The sequence below is a fragment of the Natator depressus genome, chromosome 10 (assembly GCF_965152275.1).
Source record: "Natator depressus isolate rNatDep1 chromosome 10, rNatDep2.hap1, whole genome shotgun sequence".
Classification (NCBI taxonomy): domain Eukaryota; kingdom Metazoa; phylum Chordata; order Testudines; family Cheloniidae; genus Natator; species Natator depressus.
In genome coordinates this window covers 41104784-41125135 of record NC_134243.1, presented here as the reverse complement: position 1 = coordinate 41125135, position 20352 = coordinate 41104784, and the positions used below count along the sequence as shown (strand labels likewise).

The following is a 20352-nucleotide window of genomic DNA, read 5'->3' as shown; positions in this document are numbered from 1 at the left end:
CCCTGGGACTTTAGAGGTCTAGGCAGTACTTTGTACAGTGGTAACCCAATGCAGACCAGATCCCCCTAGCATCCTACTGACGCACAGGGTCAGAACTGGCTCAGAGGGAAGAGCGCTACCTACTGCACCGCCAACACCATTCCCTCCAGCATCTGGCTCCCCCTGGGAAGCAGCCTGTTTCACACCAGACCCTGAGTAACTTTTCAGATCTTATGGTGGTTACAGCTCAAACTGCCAGGGCTGTAGGCAAGCAAGGAGCAGCTGGCACTGGGCAGGGCTGTGTGCCAGTGACAGCGAGTGAGAGCAGCAGAAACTGGAGCTTCAGCTCAGCGCCTCAGGGCGTCAATCTATCCACTGAGCACTTCAGGCACCTACAAAACCTTTCCAGACACTTATGGTTGCAATCTCTGGGATGCCCATTGGTTTATGGGCCTCTCCACACTGTTAATTTAGGCCTGGTCTAGGCCCAGGGTTTTTTTACTGGCACAAATATGTCTATTGGCCTGTGCCAGGCAGGGGGTCAGACTAGATGATCACAGTAGTCTCTTTTGCCTTAACATCTACGAATCTGTTACACTCGTGATATTTTTGTAACTGAACTAGTAATGCTGATACAAACCCCAGTGTGGACACAACTATAAGGGGATAAAAGTGCCTTATACTGATGTAGCTTATTCTCCTTCCTGAAGGGTAATAGCTATACCAGAATAACTGCGGCCACACGAGAGGGAATGTTCCAGGGTAGTTAACGTGGCAGAACTTGTGTGTGTTAAGCCCTTATACTGTATTAAAGAAACAGTCCTGTCCTCATTAAACAAATTTTCAACCAAGCAGAACCAAGTTACACAACAGTGTGTGAACCCAGCTGAGCAGGGGTCCATTTGAACATACGTCTGGCACTGACCTAGTTTAGTGCATTCCCTGATTCAGGGAGCTGTTGCGTGGGTGAACTCACAGGTTTTTGAAATGATTTGCCAAACTGGTTTGACTTTATCCCTAATGTAGATAGGGCTGCACAGGTCTGGGCATCCTCAATGTCCCACACTCAGCCGCTCCTGCTCAGACATAGGCCAAAATGTTTTGTGGCATTTCTTGTAATTCCGCAAAGGAAGCATTGCGTAAATGGGTGTTATGTGAATGTCTCCTCCTAGACTCCCCACCCCTTCCACCCGAGGTCCTACCCCACCTTGCTCCCTCCTCTCCACCCACCAAAGCCCTGAGGCCCACTGCAGCCAGAGGAGCCCTAGCCAAACTGCCCCAACCCCCGGGCCGCTGGCCAGCCCCCAAGCACCGTCCTGACCAGCCACCCTCTGGCTCAAGTCACCCTGGGTCCCCCCTGGCCATAGCCAGCCGGCTGACCCCCAACTCCAGGCTACCAGCCCAAGCTAAGCCCCCACCAGCTTTGGGGGATACAGGGAGTCAGGGCGGGGCCTCGAGCACTTTGGAGAAGGCACCATGGGAACTGATGCAGTGGCTTATGGGACATTTCTGACAGAGCAGCCAGTTGTGAGCGACTGAGCCAATCTACTATAGCAGAAGTTAGGAATGAGACATCTGGACAGCAGCCCACAGCTAGCAAACCCTTGGGGCTCACACAGGGATAGAGCTGAGTCATATGGTCATCCCAAACTTGTCCCACTTCAACTTCACAGCACCAGGGGGCTGATTTTCCTCACCCAGGGCACATTTGCCATATGTTAGGCCTAGAGCTGAAGAAAGGCAACGCGACAGGAGCATCAGCAATCGTTGCCAGAGTCAAGGAGTTTTCACAAGGCTGTTTGTATCAAAGGTGATGTGTGTTTCATTTTTCACCTGACCCTCAACCCGCTTAGCTTTTCCTTCACCCTGAACAGCTCCTGCCATCTTCTGAGCCTGCAAATAGTCCTTTCCTTCTGTCACACTGATCTCCTGAAAATATTAATAGGCTGTGATCATACCCTGCCCTCGCCTAATCTCCTTTTAAGATGATAATTTTAGCTCCATTCCTCCCTCCTCATGGGTCTCGTGCTCCAATCCTTTGCTCATCTTTGTAGTGGGTGAGACAAGTGGGAGGCAGTGTATCCTAGTGGATAGAGCACTGGACAGAGACTCGGGAGACTGGGGTTACTTTCTTGGCTCCACCACTGGCCTAGTAGGTCACTCTGAGTAAGTCACGTCACCTCCCTGTGCCACAATTTCCCCACTAAAAAAAAAAAAGGTGGGGTAAGAATATCCTTTGCAAAGTCCTTTGAGAGCGACTGTGGTGACCAAACTGCTGCATGCCCCAGGGGTACAAACTGGCATTGTTTGTACATCCTTAGCTGTACTGAACCCCAGGGTAGCACTGGGAGCCCAGATTTATCACATGGGGGTCTCAGACTCACTGGTTTACCCCCCAAGTCTGTCTATCTAAGGTACTTATCTGGCCCCCATTGCCATAGTCTCTGAGAACCTCATAATTTTTAATGGCTTTCTCATCTCAACATGCCAGGCTGGCGGGGCTATCACCTCCATTGCACAGATGGGGAACGGAGGCACAGAGAGACTAAGTGACTTACCAAGGCCACACAGAGTTTGTGGCAAAGCGGGGACTTGAACCCCAGTCTCCCAAATTGCAAGCTAGTGCCCTGACCCCTGGGCTATCCAGCTTCTCCATCCCTCCCTAACCATACTGTTTATTGCCTTTTCCTAGGTGTAGGGCTTGGCATGTGTCAGTCTGGACTGTCCCCTCCTTGCCTGCGGTGCCACTTGCTCCAGCTCCTCCAGATGACATTTGGTTCTGGCTGAATTTGCACTGTAACTTGGGCACGCCAGGCTGTGCATGGGAGCCTGGCTGTTCAAGAGTGTAGCGATGGGGTGCAAAGCTCTGGGAGTCTGGCTCAGGAGAGAACTGTCTGAAAGTCCTTCCAGGTTGCTCAGCATGTTTGCAGCTTCCACCCAGCTCCTAGTGGACAGGTATCCACGTCACAAAACCCACCGCAGAACTGGCACTAATTGACTGGGGTCAGCACTGACCAGGCAGAGAGACTCTGCTCCCCTTTCAGCTGCTGCTGCTCAGGCTAGTACCTCCCTGGGAGGGTTGAGGCACATCAGCAGAAAATCAGAGGCAGCATGATCTAGTGGCCAGGGCACTGGACTGGGAGCCAGGATGCCTGGGTTCTATTTTTGGCTCTACCACTGTCCTGCTGGGTGACCATAGGCATGTCACTTCCCCTTGCTGTGCATTCTGGTCTGTCTAGACCGTAGGCTCTTCCATCCAGGGCTGTCTCTCACTCTGTCTCTGTCCAACACCCAGCACAACAGGGCCCTCATCTCTAGTCACCACAATAGAAATAGAAAGGGGGCAACCTGGGGGAAGATCGTGCTGTACCTGTCCTGCAGATCAATAGAGCAGTCAGTCTGGCACCATTCACTAGCGGGGAGAAATAAACAAACCAACCTCCCCACAGGTGGCTTTCTGTGGCTTCTAACTCAGCCTGAGATGCGCCACCCACCCTGGCCCTTCGCAGCTCTGAAAGGAGCAGGCATGAGATGTTGGTTGCACTTTTTTAATTTCAAGTTTCTTTCTGCTTCAGTGACTGATTTTGAAGAAAAAAGTGGCTGGGGGATCCGGAGCTGCAATAAGAGCTGCAATAAGAGGAAACTTTTTAAGGTTTGTCAGTTTTGCTGCTTAATCATCTGGATGTTGTCCCTTTGAATAAGGGATCCTGAATTTTTTGGGAAATATTGAAAGGCACCATAAGCTCATCAGGCACTTACCATATGTTCCATGTCTCATCATAAACACTGCAGCCACCAGCAGAGCCCTGCATATTGCTCCTGCTATGGGAGTTGCAATACTGACTGGCACAGTTTATTTTCAGGGTGCTTTATAGTCTGTACAACACCCCCACAAGACAGGGAGGTGAGCAGTGCGATCGCACCATCTTATACACAGAGAAACTGAGGCAAGGGAGGCTGAGTGACTTGCTCAAGGCCACAGCAGGGATTGGTGTCAGGAATTAGGAGCTTCTGGTTCAAACCCAGGCCTGCCCTTATGGGGAGGCACTGGGCACGCTGCCGCCCCAGCTCAGCCCCACAGATGCACAAGAGCCTGCTCCCAGCATGGAGCAGGGTTTGTGTAATTTTTTTGAACCCTCCTCCTTGCTGTCTCCTGCCAGCAGCAGTAGCTGGGCTCCTGCCTTCTCCTGTGTGCATCCAGAGCAGGCTCTACTTAGGTTCTGCCCCTGCTGCTTTCCAGGCCTGTCAGCCCTGCCTGTTTCACCACAGAGGGCTCTGCAAGGCACATTCCACCTCCCGCCAGCTCCCTCCACCTCCAGGTGACTGCTAGAGAGAGGAGGAAGATACTAGAGTGGGGGAGGCAATGGAGGGCTGCTGGATAGCTGTGGGGTGCTTAGGGTTGCCAACTGTCTAATCGCACAAACCCAAACACCCTTGCCCCACCCCTTCTCCACCCCTTCCCTGAGGCCCCACCCCCACTCACTCTATCCCCCCTCCCTCTGTTGCTCGCTCTCCCTCACCCTCATTCACTTTCACTGGGCTGGGACAGGGGGTTAGGATGCGAGAGGGGGTGCGGGCTCTGGGTTGGGGCTGAGGAGTTCGGACCGTGGGAGGGGATTCCAGGTTGTGCTTGGGCAGGGGATTGAGGTGCAGGAGGGGGTGAGGGTTGCGGACTCCAGCCGGGCAGCACTTACCTCAGACAGCAGCATGTCCCTGAGGCTTCTAGACTCAGGGGTGGCCAGGTGGCTCTGCCCCTGCTTGCAGGCACCATCCCCACAGCTCCCATTGGCTATGATTCCCAGCCAATGGGAGCTGTGGATTTGGTGCTCGGGACAAGGGTAGCACACAGAGACCCCCTGGCCATCCCTGCACCTAGAAGCTGCAGGGACATGCTGGCCGCTTCCAGGAGCTGTGCGGAGCCAGGGAAGGCAGGAAGCCTGCCTTAGCCCTGCTGTGCCGCCGACTGGACTTCTGGCCTATTAAAATCTCCCTGACTACTTTCAATTGCGACCAGGAGATTGAGGCTGATTCTGGGAGAGTCCTGGCTAATCCGGGAGGATTGGCAATCCTAGGGGATGCTGTATTGCTGAGGGGGGAAGTGTTGTGGAATAGGGAGCTGTGTGTTGGGGGGATGCTGGAGGGATGCTTGTGTGATGGGGGGCTGGAGGGAAATTGCTTCATTATTGCAGGCTTGTGGAGGGCTCTGGGGTGTCAGAAAGAGCAGGCACTTACCACCATGCGGTTGAGGGACACCCAGCAATCTTCAGGGAAGTCCTGCAACATGGGCACCAGGAACTGAAGGCAGCCGTCCCAGTGACACAGCAGGAGCATCATTCCAATCAGGTTCACAATCCGCACCACCGCACTCGCCAGGTCATAGGTCATGTGGAATATCTGCAGGGGCCAGGAGGGAGATGATTCAAACACAGCACCTCAGCCAACCAACACAACCAACAGACAGAAAGCTCCAGGCCAGGGAACCACAACAAAACAAAGGCAGTCCAAGACAAGGCTGGGTCAATTCTCCACAGGCAGATCAGTGGTTAAATACAAAATACTAGAGCAAGTCAGAAAACAGGTTAAAAAAATCACCAAATATACCCACCCCCTCCCATTCTTCATCCAAATTTCACTTCGATTTAAAATTTTCAGTCTGCTTTATAAAATAAATCACATAGCTGCTCTTCAGCATTTCACTTGTGCCTTACTTCTCTCCAGGGAGCGATCCTCCTTTGATATCCCCAGTTTGAAAATAGATTATAAGCCCCCCAGGGCAGGGTCTCTTTCTGTGTTTGTACATTGGATGCATGTGCCAGCATTCTTTCACACAGTGCACAGCAGCCTTAAACCAGCCAGAGCTCTACAGTGAAAAATTCAGCAGAACTTGTCTCCTATCCAGCTGTCTCCTCTGCCCTTGGCCTTACATGGAGGAGGGCAGGCTGGTGGAGAGGAGGGGGCACAGAAGATTTGGGCTACACAGAGTTGGGCTACCATCTTCTGCTGGTATGCAGAGTCTTACTCTTCACAGGGCCATTTAGAACCAGAGGGCTCAGCAGCCCTGAATCAGGGAGTTGCATTTGGTTCTCTGCAGCCACTAATTCTCCTTTACAAGGAGGGGGCAACGTATTTCCCCCCATCATACTAATCATAAGCAGAATATATTCAGAAGCCCATGTATCATGTGATCAAGGCGGGGTGCAGACAGACATATGCCCCTGTCAGGGTTCCCTCCCCACTCTGAGGTACAGATGTGAGGACCCGCATGAACGACCCCCTAAGTTTATTTCTACCAGCTTAGGTTAAAAATTTCCCAAGGCACAAATCCCTTTTGTCCTTGGACGGTATGCTGCCACCACCAACTGATTTAAACAAACATTCAGGGAGGGCCACTTGGAGCCCTATCCCCCCCAAAATATCCCCCCAAGCCCTTACACCTCCTTTTCTGGGGAGGCTTCAGAATAATATCCTAACCAATTGGTTACAAAGTGAGCACAGATCAACCCCCCATGGGTCTTAGGACACTGAAAATCAATCAGGTTCTTAAAAGAAGAATGTTATTTAAAGAAAAGGTAAAAGAATCACCTCTGTAAAATCAGGATGGAAGATAACTTTTCAGGGTAACAAAAGATTCACAAACACAGAGGAACTCCCTCTAGGCTTAGTTCAAAGTTACAAAAAACAGGAATAAACCTCCCTCTAGCAAAGGGAAAATTCACAAGCTAAAACAAAAGATAATCTAACATGCCTTGCCTGGCTTTACTTACTATTTTTGTAATATTAGAGACTGGTTCAGGATTGGTTGGAGGAGGTGGATTTCGGCCTGGCCTCTCTCAGTCCCAGGAGAGAGAACACCCAACAAAAAGCACAAACAAAGCATCCCCCTCACCAGATTTGAAAGTATCTTCTTTCCCCATTGGTCCTTTTGGTCAGGTGCCAGCCAGGTTATTTGAGCTTCTTAACGCATTACAGATAAGGAGGAATTCTAGGCTACCCTTAGCTGTATGGTTATGACAGCCCCATAGAGTACAGCTCAGTGGGGACACTTTTCTTTATTTGCTAGGGAGAACTGGCATTCTGAAAACACTAGGGTTTGTCTCGCTAGGGACATGCAACCTAGATGAAGCTACTATAAGGTAGGTGCAAAATTGGTTGGAAAACCATTCCCAGAGAGTAGTTATCAGTGGTTCACAGTCATGGTGGAAGGATGTAATGAGTGGGGTCCCACAGAGATCAGTTCTGGGTCCGGTTCTGTTCAATATCTTCATCAATGGTTTAGATAATGGAATAGAGAGTACACTTATAAAGTTTGCGGACGATACCAAGCTGGGAGGGGATGCAAGTGCTTTGGAGGATAGGATTAAAATTCAAAATGATCTGGACAAACTGGAAAAATGGTCTGAAGTAAATCGGATGAAATTCAATAAGGACAAATGCAAAGTACTCCATTTAGGAAGGAACAATCAATCAGTTGCCCACATACAAAATGGGAAATGACTGCCTGGAAGTCATTAGGAAGGAATACTGCTGAAAGGGATCTGGAGGTCATAGTGGCCCACAAGCTAAATATGAGTCAAGAGTGTAACGCTGTTACAAAAAAAGCAAACATCATTCTAGGATGCATTAGCAGGAGTGATGTAAGCAAAACACAAGAAGTAATTCTTCTGCTCTACTCTGCACTGATTAGGCCTCAACTGGAGTATTGTGTCCAGTTCTGGATGCCACATTTCAGGAAGGATGTGGACAAGTTGGATAAAGTTCAGAGAAGAGTGATAACAATAATTAAAGGTCTAGAAAACATGACCTATGGGGGAAGATAGAAAAAATTGGGTTTGTTTAGTCTGGAAAAGAGAAGACCGAGGGGTGACATGATAACAGTTTTGAAGTATGTCAAAGGTTGTTACAAAGAGGAGGAAGAAAAATTGTTTTTCTTAACCTCTGAGGATAGGACAAGAAGCAATGGGCTTAAATTGCAGCAAGGGAGATTTAGCTTGGACATTGTGAAAAACTCCCTGTCAGGGCACTCCCTCAGGGAATGGATGGGCAGGATCCCCAGGCAGAATAACATGAGGGGGAAAGGAGTCCAGAAGAGCTGGCTGTATTTTAAAGAATCCTTACTGAGGTCACAGGAACAAACCATCCTAATGTGTAGAAAGAATAGTAAATATGGCAGGCTATCAGCTTGGCTTAACAGTGAAATCCTTGCTGATCTTAAACACAAAAAAGAAGCTTACAGGAAGTGGAAACTTGGACAAATGACCAGGGAGGAGTAGAAAACATTGCTCAGGCATGCAGGGGTGAAATCAGGAAGGCCAAATCACACCTGGAGTTGCAGCTAGCAAAGGATGTTAGGAGTAACAAGAAAGGTTTCTTCAGGTATGTTGGCAACAAGAAGAAAGTCAAGGAAAGTGTGGGCCCCTTACTGAATGAGGGAGGCAATCTGGTGATAGAGGATGTGGAAAAAGCTAATGTACTCAATGCTTTTTTTGCCTGTCTTCACGAACAAGGTCAGCTTCCAGACTACTGCACTGGGCAGCACAGTATGGGGAGGAGGTGACCAGCCCTCTGTGGAGAAGGAAGTGGTTCAGGACTATTTAGAAAAGCTGGACGAGCACAAGTCCATGGGGCCGGATGCACTGCATCCGAGGGTGCTAAAGGAGTTGGTGGATGTGATTGCAGAGCCATTGGCCATTATCTTTGAAAACTCATGGCGATCAGGGGAGGTCCCGGCCGACTGGAAAAAGGCTAATGTAATGCCCATAATTTAAAAAGGGAAGGGGGAGGATCCGGGGAACTACAGGCCAGTCAGCCTTACCTCAGTCCCTGGAAAAGTCATGGAGCAGGTCCTCAAGGAATCAATTCTGAAGCACTTCGAGGAGAGGAAAGTGATCAGGAACAGTCAGTGTGGATTCACCAAGGACACAAGTCATGCCTGACTAACCTAATTGCCTTCTATAACGAGATAACTTGCTCTGTGGATGAGGGGAAAGCAGTGAATGGGTTATTCCTTGACTTTAGCAAAGCTTTTGATACGGTCTCCCACAGGATTCTTGCCAGCAAGTTAAAGAAGTATGGGCTGGATGAATGGACTATAAGGTGGATAGAAAGCTGGCTAGAGTGTCAGGCTCAACGGGTAGTGATCAACGGCTTGATGTCTAGCTGGCAGCTGGTATCAAGCGGTGTGCCCCAAGGGTTGGTCCTGGGGCCAGTTTTGTTCAAGATCTTCATTAATGATCTGGAAGATGGCGTGGACTGCACCCTCAGCAAGTCTGGAGATGACACTCAACTGGGAGGAGAGGTAGATACACTGGAGGGTAGGGATAGGATACAGAGGTACCTAGACAAATTAGAGGATTGGGTCAAAAGGAATCTGATGAGGTTCAACAAGGACAAGTGCAGAGTCCTGCACTTAGGACGGAAGAATCCCATGCACCGCTACAGACTAGGGATCAAATGGCTAGGTAGCAGTTCTACAGAAAAGGACCTGGGGATTACAGTGGATGAGAAGCTGGATATGAGTCAACAGTGTGCCCTTGTTGCCAAGAAGGCTAACAGCATTTTGGGCTGTATAAGTAGGGGCATTGCCAGCAGATCAAGGAACATGATCATTCCCCTCTATTCGACATTGGTGAGGCCTCATCTGGAGTACTATGTCCAGTTTTGGGCCCCACACTACAAGAAGGATATGGAAAAATTGGAAAACATCCAGCAGAGGGCAACAAAAATGATTAGGGAGCTGCAACACATGACTTTTGAGGAGAGGCTGAGGGAACTGGGATTGTTTAGTCTGCAGAAGAGAAGAATGAGGGGGGATTTGATAGCTGCTTTCAACTACCCGAAAGGGGGTTCCAAAGAGGATGGCTCTAGACTGTTCTCAGTGGTACCAGATGACAGAACAAGGAGTAATGGTCTCAAGTTGCAGTGGGGGAGGTTAGATGTTAGGAAAACTTTTTCACTAGGAGAGTGGTGAAGCACTGGAATGGGTTACCTAGGGAGGTGGTAGAATCTCCTCCTTTTAAGGTCAGGCTTGACAAAGCCCTGGCTCGGATGATTTAGTTGGGGATTGGTCCTGCTTTGAGCAGGGGGTTGGACTAGGTGACCTCCTGAGGTCCCATCCAACCCTAATATTCTATGATTCTATGAATAGCTCCGCCCTACCTTACAGGACTATTGTGAGAATAAATTAAAGACTGTAAGGCGCTCAATGACTGTGGCGATGTGGCCAGGTAATTAGGGAAGAAGAAAGGCAGACAGTTTGGTTAACTGTTTCTCAACCCCATTGTTTACCCAGCCTCCTCTGCTTCTCGGGTGCAACAGGAAACAGAGCCAAAAATAGCGTGAGAGGCCACCAAACAGCATTTCCACGCAAGATGGACCCAGAATCCCGAGTGAAAGGCTGCCTTAGGAAATCCAGCTCTGTTTGTATGGCTCAGCAGGGTAGTATGACTGCTGAGCAAATCCTTCAGAAAGAATCATTTGACTGGTTTCATCCCTTCTTCTGTCACAGAAATGATCACCCCAAGTCCAGAGTATTCAAATGACAACCGAGAGCTATGCTGGTGCTTGGGGCAATGATCTGTGAAAGGGACCGCAAGTAGATATTTGTTAATGGAGGGTTTTAGTGAGCTAATGACATTTCCTCTCCTATGAATCTGCACTCTCACATTTCATCAGAGTTCTAGCAATAATTCCATCCCTAGGAGCCCTGCCCATGGGGACAGTGGCAGGAACTGCCTTTTTTCTTTAACATAGAAAGATAGAAAATCAAAAGCCTGCAGAAATGGATGTCTCAGGGGATTGTTAAAGGGATATGAAGCTTTTCACCCCCTAGCTAGGGATGCGGCCCTATTCCAGCTAGGGATGCAAAGCTTTCACCATCTGATGTGCATCAGCAGCCTGTGTGAACGGAGTTGTGAGCTTCAGCCTAGTTCTTAGTGGACAGGCATCCCCATGACAAGCAGCTGCCTTTGCTCTTGGCACAAACTGACCCCCTTGGCTGGCAGACCCAGGAATGGGAGCCAAGAGTTGAATGGGCCATACAGAGTGAATTGCCATCCCCAGGGCTGATTCCTTCCAGGCCAAGGGGAGGGCACATGGGTGAGCCAACATAACCACTCCCTGGGCTGTTGCCACTATCTGGACAGACAGCCCCTGTCTCCAGGGCAGTCCGTTCAGTAACTTTCCCCCCTTGAAATAAATTCACTTTCAGACATTAAGAAAAAATAAGAAACCCTCACTCTGAGAAGTAGCCACAGGGGATGTGGTGGATGCCCTTGGTCTGAGCAGATAACGCTGCTGTAATTTTGTCCCGTGTCATGGGGAATACGGGTTCCAAACACTCATCAGAGAGCTCCTAAGCTGGCCTCTCACCGAGCGCTGTGCGTTGCTGCCCTGCAGCACACCCTGCCCTCCCCCCTGCTTGTGCATGAGAGATGGGGAAGGAGTGTCTGAAAGTCCATCGCACTGGGACATGAGCTGTGATTGGTACTGGCCTGGCTTTTGTCATTAAGGTAGGGAAGCCTGGGGTGATAGTGACCAGTCCTGTGCTAGGTTCTATCGGGACTCCTGGGCTCCCTTGGAATTGGTCACACACTCGGTCTTTCATCTGCTTGCCATTTGAGTGAATGGGGTTTGGCAGGGGGATGGCAGCCTGTACTCAACCTCCGAACCTCTGTTTCGGGAGAGAGGCAAGCGGGAGGTGGTGACACTGGCTGACAGTGCTGAGGGCTTCACCTCAGAAACCAGGCCAACTGTCCACAAATGGCTGTGACTTGTGAATCCCTGTTATGAAGTCTGCTCTACACCCCCAGCCAAGAGAACAGTGAAGCTTCCTGGCAGGCCAGCAGCAGGCGGGACTGTGAACACCGCAGCTGGACGGAACCCTTTCCCAGTAAAGCAACCTCTAGTTGTGGATGTGCCTTAGAACCCCTGATTATCCATCAGGCTCCTAGTGGTACACATTTGAAATCCTGTCAGCACTGACCAACTCTGTAGAATACATCTCCACTAGCTCTACACCCCTGTAGGACTCCGCTGGGCTGGGCGAAGCCTCAGACGGCCACTAAAGTCAGAGGGCAAAGTAGACTTGAAGGTGACTTAACAGGGCCCAGCCCCGACTGTGGAATCTAGGCCTTGGCTCCATCACACTGTTTTAACTAAAGGTGTAGTTTTTTAAAGTTGGTGCATATCTGAGTGTGGATACTCCAACTGATTTATCAATTGTCAGTAGAATTTTTGGTAAAGTATCTATAATTTCATTTCCTTGAGAATGGTGTTGGCTAAGTAGTTTAAGTGTACAACATTAATTTATGGTACAAATCCAAAAATATCCCTTTAGAAGAAAACACTTAAGGGTACAAGAAATCAAGACAACAAAAATAATTTTAAAAACCCACCTTATGGGACAGTGTTACGGTTGTGCTGTGATTAAATGTGCATTTGATTATTTCTGAAAATAGCATGTTTGTTGATTACGTGGAGAATGTGAGATTTAGGACACTCTTAACTATTCGTTCCTTTATTTGGGTTTTGCAAATGAAGCGTTAGGAAAATTTTGTGATTTTTTTTTTCACGTAGCAAACTTAGCTGGTTTTCTAAACAAAGCTTTTTGTTTCTGGGTATATGAGAGTTGAGTGAATGAGGAAAAAAAGGTTTCCATAGAGTATTTGCTTGAATTTAAAATTCACTGGACCACTTGTCTGTTGCCCTGCACCTTGCGTAGTCATTTAGACTAATGCAGAGTGAACGTAAAATGCTACCATTTTGATTTGATAGCATTTCACTCTTCCTGTACACTGGTGTAAATGACTATGCAAGATGCAGGACAAAAGAGAATCAGATCCAGTATGCTTTGCTCATGCTCCATCCACTTTTGGAGTAACAGAGTTTTACACACACAACACCTGAATACTCATTCATAGTGTATTTTAAACTTACACGTGCACAAATTTGCACCAAAATTTAAATTCAAAATGATCTGGACAAACTGGAGAAATGGTCTGAAGTAAATAGGATGAAATTCAATAAGGAAAAATGCAAAGTACTCCATTTAGAATGGAGCAATCAATCAGTTGCCCACATACAAAATGGGAAATGACTGCCGAGGAAGGAATACTGCGGAAAGGGACCTGGGGGTCATAGTGGACCATAAGCTAAATATAAGTCAACAGTGTAACACATGATAACACTTTTCAAGTACGTGTTGAAAGAGGAGGGAGAAAATTGTTCTTCTTAACCTCTGAGGATATGACAATGGCTCAAATTGAAGCAAGGGCGGTTTAGGTTGGACATTAGGAAAAACTTCATAACTGTCAGGGTGGTTAAGCACTGGAATAAATTTGCCTGGGGAGGTTGTAGAATTTCCATCATTGGAGATTTTTAAGAGCAGGTTAGACAAATACCTGTCAGGGATGGTCTAGATAATACTTAATCCTGCCATGAGTGCAGGGGACTGGATTAGATGACCACTCGAGATCTCTTCCAGTCCTATGATTCTATGAAAATTGGTGCATTTTAGATGGTATCAAACGTAGCAGGTGGACAAGGACCCTAAGACCCTCACCAGATCTCAAGTACTGATACAATTAAATAGACCACAAATGTCCAAGCCGTTATTTTGTATGATTAGTACAAGAGAAATTTACCTTTAAAAACTCCCCACCCCCCATCCCCCGAATAGCCCAGTTCTTTTAGGAAAGATGCCATAGGCAAGTCCTGTATTACATAGACAGGAAAAAAAAATAGTTTTTAAGAAACTGATGAAAAATGCTCCCTCTCTCCTTAAACTGATTCTTCTCTCCAAGAGATTCAAAGCATCAGTAGCTTTGCTGAGCCTTCTGCCTGATTACAAAAATAATGATCATCCATTCAGGAAACAATAATGATACCATCTGGCCAATCACAGCTAACTAATAGTTCATTTTTGTTCATATGTATTAAGTGTTGAATACTAGCAGTAAATTGGTTGTGAGCAAACTAAAGATAGAAATAAAACTAGAGGAAAAAGTTAATAAGAACATAAGAATGGCCATAGCGGGTCAGACCAAAGGTCATCTAGCCCAGTATCCTGTCTTCCGACAGTGGCCAGTGCCAGGTACCCCAGAGGGAATGAACAGAACAGGCAATCATCAAGTGATCCATCCCCTGTTGCCCATTCCCAGCTTCTGGCAAACAGAGGCTAGGGACACCATCCCTGACCATCCTGGCTAATAACCATTGATGGACCTGTCCTGCATAAATTTATCTAGTTCTTTTTTGAACCCTGTTATAGTCTTGGCCTTCACAACATCCTCTGGCAAGGAGTTCCACAGGTTGACTGTGCATTGTGTGAAAAAATACTTCCTTTTGTTTGTTTTAAACCAGCTGCCTACTAATTTCATTTGCTGAGCCTTAGTTCTTGTGTTAGGAGAAGGAGTAAATAACACTTCCTTATTTACTTTCTCCACACCCGTCATGATTTTATAGACCTCAATCATATCCCCCCTTAGGCATCTCTTTTCCAAGCTGAAAAATCCTAGTCTTATTAATCTCTCCTCATACGGAAGTAGTTCCATACCCCTAATCATTTTTATTGCCCTTTTCTGAACCTTTTCCAATTCCAATATATCTCTTTTTTGAGATGGGGCAACCACATCTGCACACAGTATTCAAGATGTGGGCATACCATGGATTTATATAGAGGAAATATGATATTTTCTTTCTTATTATCTATCTCTTTCTTAATGATTCCCAATATTCTGTTTGCTTTTTTGACTGCCGTTGCACATTGAGTGGATGTTTTCAGAGAACTATCCACAATGACTCCAAGATCTTTTTCTTGAGTGGTAACAGCTAATTTAGACCCCATCATTTTATATGTATAGTTGGGATTATGTTTTCAATATGCATTACTTTGCATTTATCAAGATTGAATTTCATCTGCCATTTTGTTGCCTAGTCACCCAGTTTTGTGAGATCCTTTTGTGGCTCTTCTCAGTCTGCCCGGGACTTAACTATCTTGAGAAATTTTGTATTATCTGCAAATTTGCCACCTCACTGTTTACCCTTTTTTCAAGATCATTTATGAATATGTTGAATAGGACTAGTCTTTGTACAGACCCTTGGGGGACACCATTATTTACCCCTCTCCATTCTGAAAACTGACCATTTATTCCTACCCTTTGTTTCCTATCTTTTAACCAGTTACCAATCCATGAGAGGATCTTTCCTCTTATTGCATGACAGCTTACTTTGCTTAAGAGCCTTTGGTGAGGGACCTTGTCAAAGGCTTTCCTAAAATATTAATACACTTGTCTACATGCTTGTTGACCCCCTCAAAGAATTCCAGTAGATTGGTGAGGCATGATTTCCCTTTACAAAAACCATGTTGTCTCTTCCCAAACAAATTATGTTCATCTATGTGTCTGACAATTTTGTTCTTTGCCGTTTCAGCGAGTTGTCCCAGTACTGAAGTCAAGCTTACCAGCCTGTAATTTCCGGGATCACCTCTGGAGCCCTTTTTAAAAATTGGCATCACATTAGCTGTCCTCCAGTCATTTGGTACAGTAGCTGATTTAAATGATACATTACAGACTACAGTTAGTAGTTCTGAAATTTCACACTTGAGTTCCTTCAGAGCTCTTGGGTGAATACCATGTGGTCCTGGTGACTTATTACTGTTTAGTTTATCAATTTATCAGGTAAGTTAATCTGCCCAAGAACATTCCAGAAGCAGAGAAAGAGGCTAAAATCTTTGAGTGAACCATTCACTGGGAAATATTTGCTTGGCTCTAACATATACACTTGGATCCCTCCCCCACTTCTGGGAAGGAGCACAAGAGTAACACTGCACAGATTTCACACAGGCTCCCTACTGGTGGAGGAGCAGCAGAATATCCTGTCACCAACATTACATCTGACAGCAGCCTCAGTTCCTCTTAGATGTCTTCCATCCAAACACTGACTAAGCTTGACCCTGCTTAGCTTGCAAGATCTGATTAGAAAAGACCACAAGATATGTCTACACTGCAGCTGGTGGTGCAATTGCAGCAAGTGTAGACATACCTGAGCTAGCCTTGATCTAGCTCACAGGACTATCAATAGCAGTGAAGCCATGGCAGCACAGACTGCAGCACAGACCAGCCACCTGAGTAAGAACCCAGGGTCCCAGACAGGCTTACACAGCCCATGCTGCTGCGGCTTCACTGCTGTTGGTATTTGCATTAGCTAGTTAATGCTAGCTGGGGTGCACCTACTCATGCTGCAATCACACCTCTGAGTATAATGTCTAAGCTGTTATTGCCCCACACCAACATTCATGGTAATGCAACTGCTTAGGGATCATTATTTTTCTCACTTAGGGCTTGTTGTTGTTGTCGGAGGACAGAGCCTGCTGTTGCCTGCAAAGAAAACACCTTCCTTCCTTCCTTTTCTCCAAACTTAACAAACATCCCACACAACACTAACAATGACATGCCCTGGCTGCTATTTGACAACAGGATGTGCCAGTGGAAGAGGGAGAAGATCAAACAAGCACCTCCCCAGGCTTGGCGATTTTATGAGATGGCTTTTCCTGCAGGAAGGTACAAACTCTCCAGGAATATACAATACTTTATGGACACCAAAACAGTGACAAGTAACAAGCACACCTAAGCCACCTGCAGCCAAACCCCTTGGCCAGCTAACACATACTATGTGATGGACAAGGCATAAGAACCAGGGTGACTAGGATAGATTGAAAAATAATTCACCCCTCAGTGCACTGAGGAACCAGCGCGCATACTCTCTGAAACTCTAATACATTTTATTTTAGCAGCACCGTACAAAAGCTCTCAGTTGCTTTTTCTGCATTTCTTATCCCACCATTGCTGACCACCAAATATCCATCAACCTCTCTCATTTACATCCCGCTAAGATTGCTCATTTTCCCCCAGTGAGGTTGCAATTCAAGATGTGCAAAACCAGACACATTTTACCCCAAAACGTGTGTCATTTTGGCCAATTACCAACCCTCAAGATTGCACAAAATGGCTATTTTTGCCACTAACACACACAAGTTCTGAATTTCAAAGGCACCTATTACTCACAATGGACCCATTTTCATTGATCAGGGGCTAATCTGAAGTGGAAAAAATGTGCAAGAATGGGTGAAGGGGGTTATTTTCAAGGCTATAACAGTGTGAAGAATTATGTTGTACGTGGAGGGATTTTGCTTTGCACAGTGAATGTTCTGTAATACTCTGTTGGCCAGCATAATTTAACTGCATGGCAGCAAGAGAGATTTATACTAACCTCCAGAGGGAGTTTAATTCTTCATAGACAGCTGGCTTCCAGCAGGACTGATCATGCATCTTGACAACTTCTCCGAGGAAGCTCATAGTGGAAGGTGATATGGAAGGGGGGGGGTTCAGCTATTGTGACCTGCACTGGATGTGCCATGTTTGTCTTTCTTCCACAGGACAGAAGCGACTTTGTCTGTACAAAGTGCAAGCTGGTCTCCATATTGGAAGAGAAGATTGAAGGTCTGGAGCAACAGATAACGACCCTGCGTTGCATACGAGAAACTGAGGATTTTCTGGACAAACGTCAGGATATGCTTCTACGGGCACAAAGCTCTAAAGATTTAGAGCAGGTTGCACAGCGGAGCCAAGAGGCCAGTGAAGAGGCTTGGCAACATGTGACCTCCAGAAGAAGAAGGGGGGATGTCCGGGTTTCAGCAATGCAGACACAGGTAACTAACCGCTTTCATGTTCTCTCCACAGGTACTAATGCGGAGAGTGGACCAGATGATACGTCTGAGGGAAGGGAGCAGAAGGAGACTCCGCTGGTTGGAACACATGAGATGCACTGTCCTGAGATGGGGGGTTCCACGACCACCACTCCCAAGAGAAGGAGGCGGGTGGTGGTGGTCGGGGACTCTCTCCTCCGGGGGACTGAGTCATCTATCTGCCGCCCTGACCAGGAAAACCGAGAAGTCTGCTGCTTGCCAGGGGCTAAGCTTCGTGATGTGACGGAGAGACTGCCGAGACTCATCAAGCCCTCGGATCGCTACCCCTTCCTGCTTCTCCACGTGGGCACCAATGATACTGCCAAGAATGACCTTGAGCGGATCACTGCGGACTACGTGGCTCTGGGAAGAAGGATAAAGGAGTTTGAGGCGCAAGTGGTGTTCTCGTCCATCCTCCCCGTGGAAGGAAAAGGACGGGGCAGGGACCGTCGGATCGTGGAAGTCAACGAATGGCTACGCAGGTGGTGTCGGAGAGAAGGCTTTGGATTCTTTGACCATGGGATGGTGTTCCATGAAGGAGGAGTGCTGGGCAGAGACGGGCTCCATCTTACGAAGAGAGGGAAGAGCATCTTTGCGAGCAGGCTGGCTAACCTAGTGAGGAGGGCTTTAAACTAGGTTCACCGGGGGAAGGAGACCAAAGCCCTGAGGTAGGTGGGAAAGCGGGATACCGGGAGGAAACACAGGCAGGAACGTCTGTGAGAGGCGGGCTCCTGCCTCATACTGAGAAGGAGGGGCGATCAGCAGGTTATCTCAAGTGCTTATATACAAATGCACAAAGCCTTGGAAACAAGCAGGGAGAACTGGAGGTCCTGGTGATGTCAAGGAATTATGGCGTGATTGGAATAACAGAGACTTGGTGGGATAACTCACATGACTGGAGTACTGTCATGGATGGTTATAAACTGTTCAGGAAGGACAGGCAGGGCAGAAAAGGTGGTGGAGTAGCACTGTATGTAAGGGAGCAGTATGACTGCTCAGAGCTCCGGTACGAAACTGCAGAAAAACCTGAGTGTCTATGAATTAAGTTTAGAAGTGTGAGCAACAAGAGTGATGTTGTGGTGGGAGTCTGCTATAGACCACCGGACCAGGGGGATGAGGTGGATGAGGCTTTCTTCCGGCAACTCGCAGAAGCTACTAGATCGCACGCCCTGGTTCTCATGGGTGACTTTAATTTTCCTGATATTTGCTGGGAGAGCAATACAGCGGTGTATAGACAATCCAGGAAGTTTTTGGAAAGCGTAGGGGACAATTTCCTGGTGCAAGTGCTAGACGAGCCAACTGGGGGGGAGCTTTTCTTGACCTGCTGCTCACAAACAGGGAAGAATTAGTGGGGGAAGCAAAAGTGGACGGGAATCTGGGAGGCAGTGACCATGAGTTGGTTGAGTTCAGAATCCTGACGCAGGGAAGAAAGGTAAGCAGCAGGATACGGACCCTGGACTTCAGGAAAGCAGACTTCGACTCCCTCAGGGAGCGGATGGGTAGGATCCCCTGGGGGACTAACATGAAGGGGAAAGGAGTCCAGGAGAGCTGGCTGTATTTCAAGGAATCCCTGTTGGGGTTACAGGGACAAACTATCCCGATGAGTCGAAAGAATAGTAAATATGGTAGGCGACCAGCTTGGCTTAACGGTGAAATCCTAGCGGATCTTAAACACAAAAAAGAAGCTTACAAGAAGTGGAAGGTTGGACATATGACCAGGGAAGAGTATAAAAATATTGCTCGGGCATGTAGGAATGAAATCAGGAGGGCCAAATCGCACCTGGAACTGCAGCTAGCAAGAGATGTCAAGAGTAAAAAGAAGGGTTTCTTCAGGTATGTTGGCAACAAGAAGAAAGCCAAGGAAAGTGTGGGCCCCTTACTGAATGAGGGAGGCAACCTAGTGACAGAGGATGTGGAAAAAGCTAATGTGCTCAATGCTTTTTTTGCCTCTGTCTTCACTAACAAGGACAGCTCCCAGACTGCTGCGCTGGGCATCGCAACATGGGGAGTAGATGGCCAGCCCTCTGTGGAGAAAGAGGTGGTTAGGGACTATTTAGAAAAGCTGGACGTGCACAAGTCCATGGGGCCGGACGAGTTGCATCCGAGAGTGCTAAAGGAATTGGCGGATGTGATTGCAGAGCCATTGGCCATTATCTTTGAAAACTCGTGGCGAACGGGGGAAGTCCCAGATGACTGGAAAAAGGCTAATGTAGTGCCAATCTTTAAAAAAGGGAAGAAGGAGGATCCTGGGAACTACAGGCCAGTCAGCCTCACCTCAGTCCCCGGAAAAATCATGGAGCAGGTCCTCAAGGAATCAATCCTGAAGCACTTACATGAGAGGAAAGTGATCAGGAACAGTCAGCATGGATTCACCAAGGGTAGGTCATGCCTGACTAATCTAACAGCCTTCTATGATGAGATTACTGATTCTGTGGATGAAGGGAAAGCAGTGGATGTATTGTTTCTTGACTTTAGCAAAGCTTTTGACACGGTCTCCCACAGTATTCTTGTCAGCAAGTTAAAGAAGTATGGGCTGGATGAATGCACTATAAGGTGGGTAGAAAGTTGGCTAGATTGTCGGGCTCAGCGGGTAGTGATCAATGGCTCCATGTCTAGTTGGCAGCCGGTGTCAA

The 20352-nt window shown here is 47.6% G+C and overlaps 1 protein-coding gene across 1 annotated transcript in view; it reads right to left on the bottom strand.

The window, feature by feature from the left end:
- The window catches only part of HCN4 (hyperpolarization activated cyclic nucleotide gated potassium channel 4), a 183289-nt gene that overhangs the window by 79861 nt on the left and 83076 nt on the right, over positions 1 to 20352 (bottom strand). Inside the window, 1 exon segment of the mRNA XM_074965866.1 lies at positions 5212 to 5373. Within this exon segment, the coding sequence (XP_074821967.1) occupies positions 5212 to 5373 (162 nt within the window).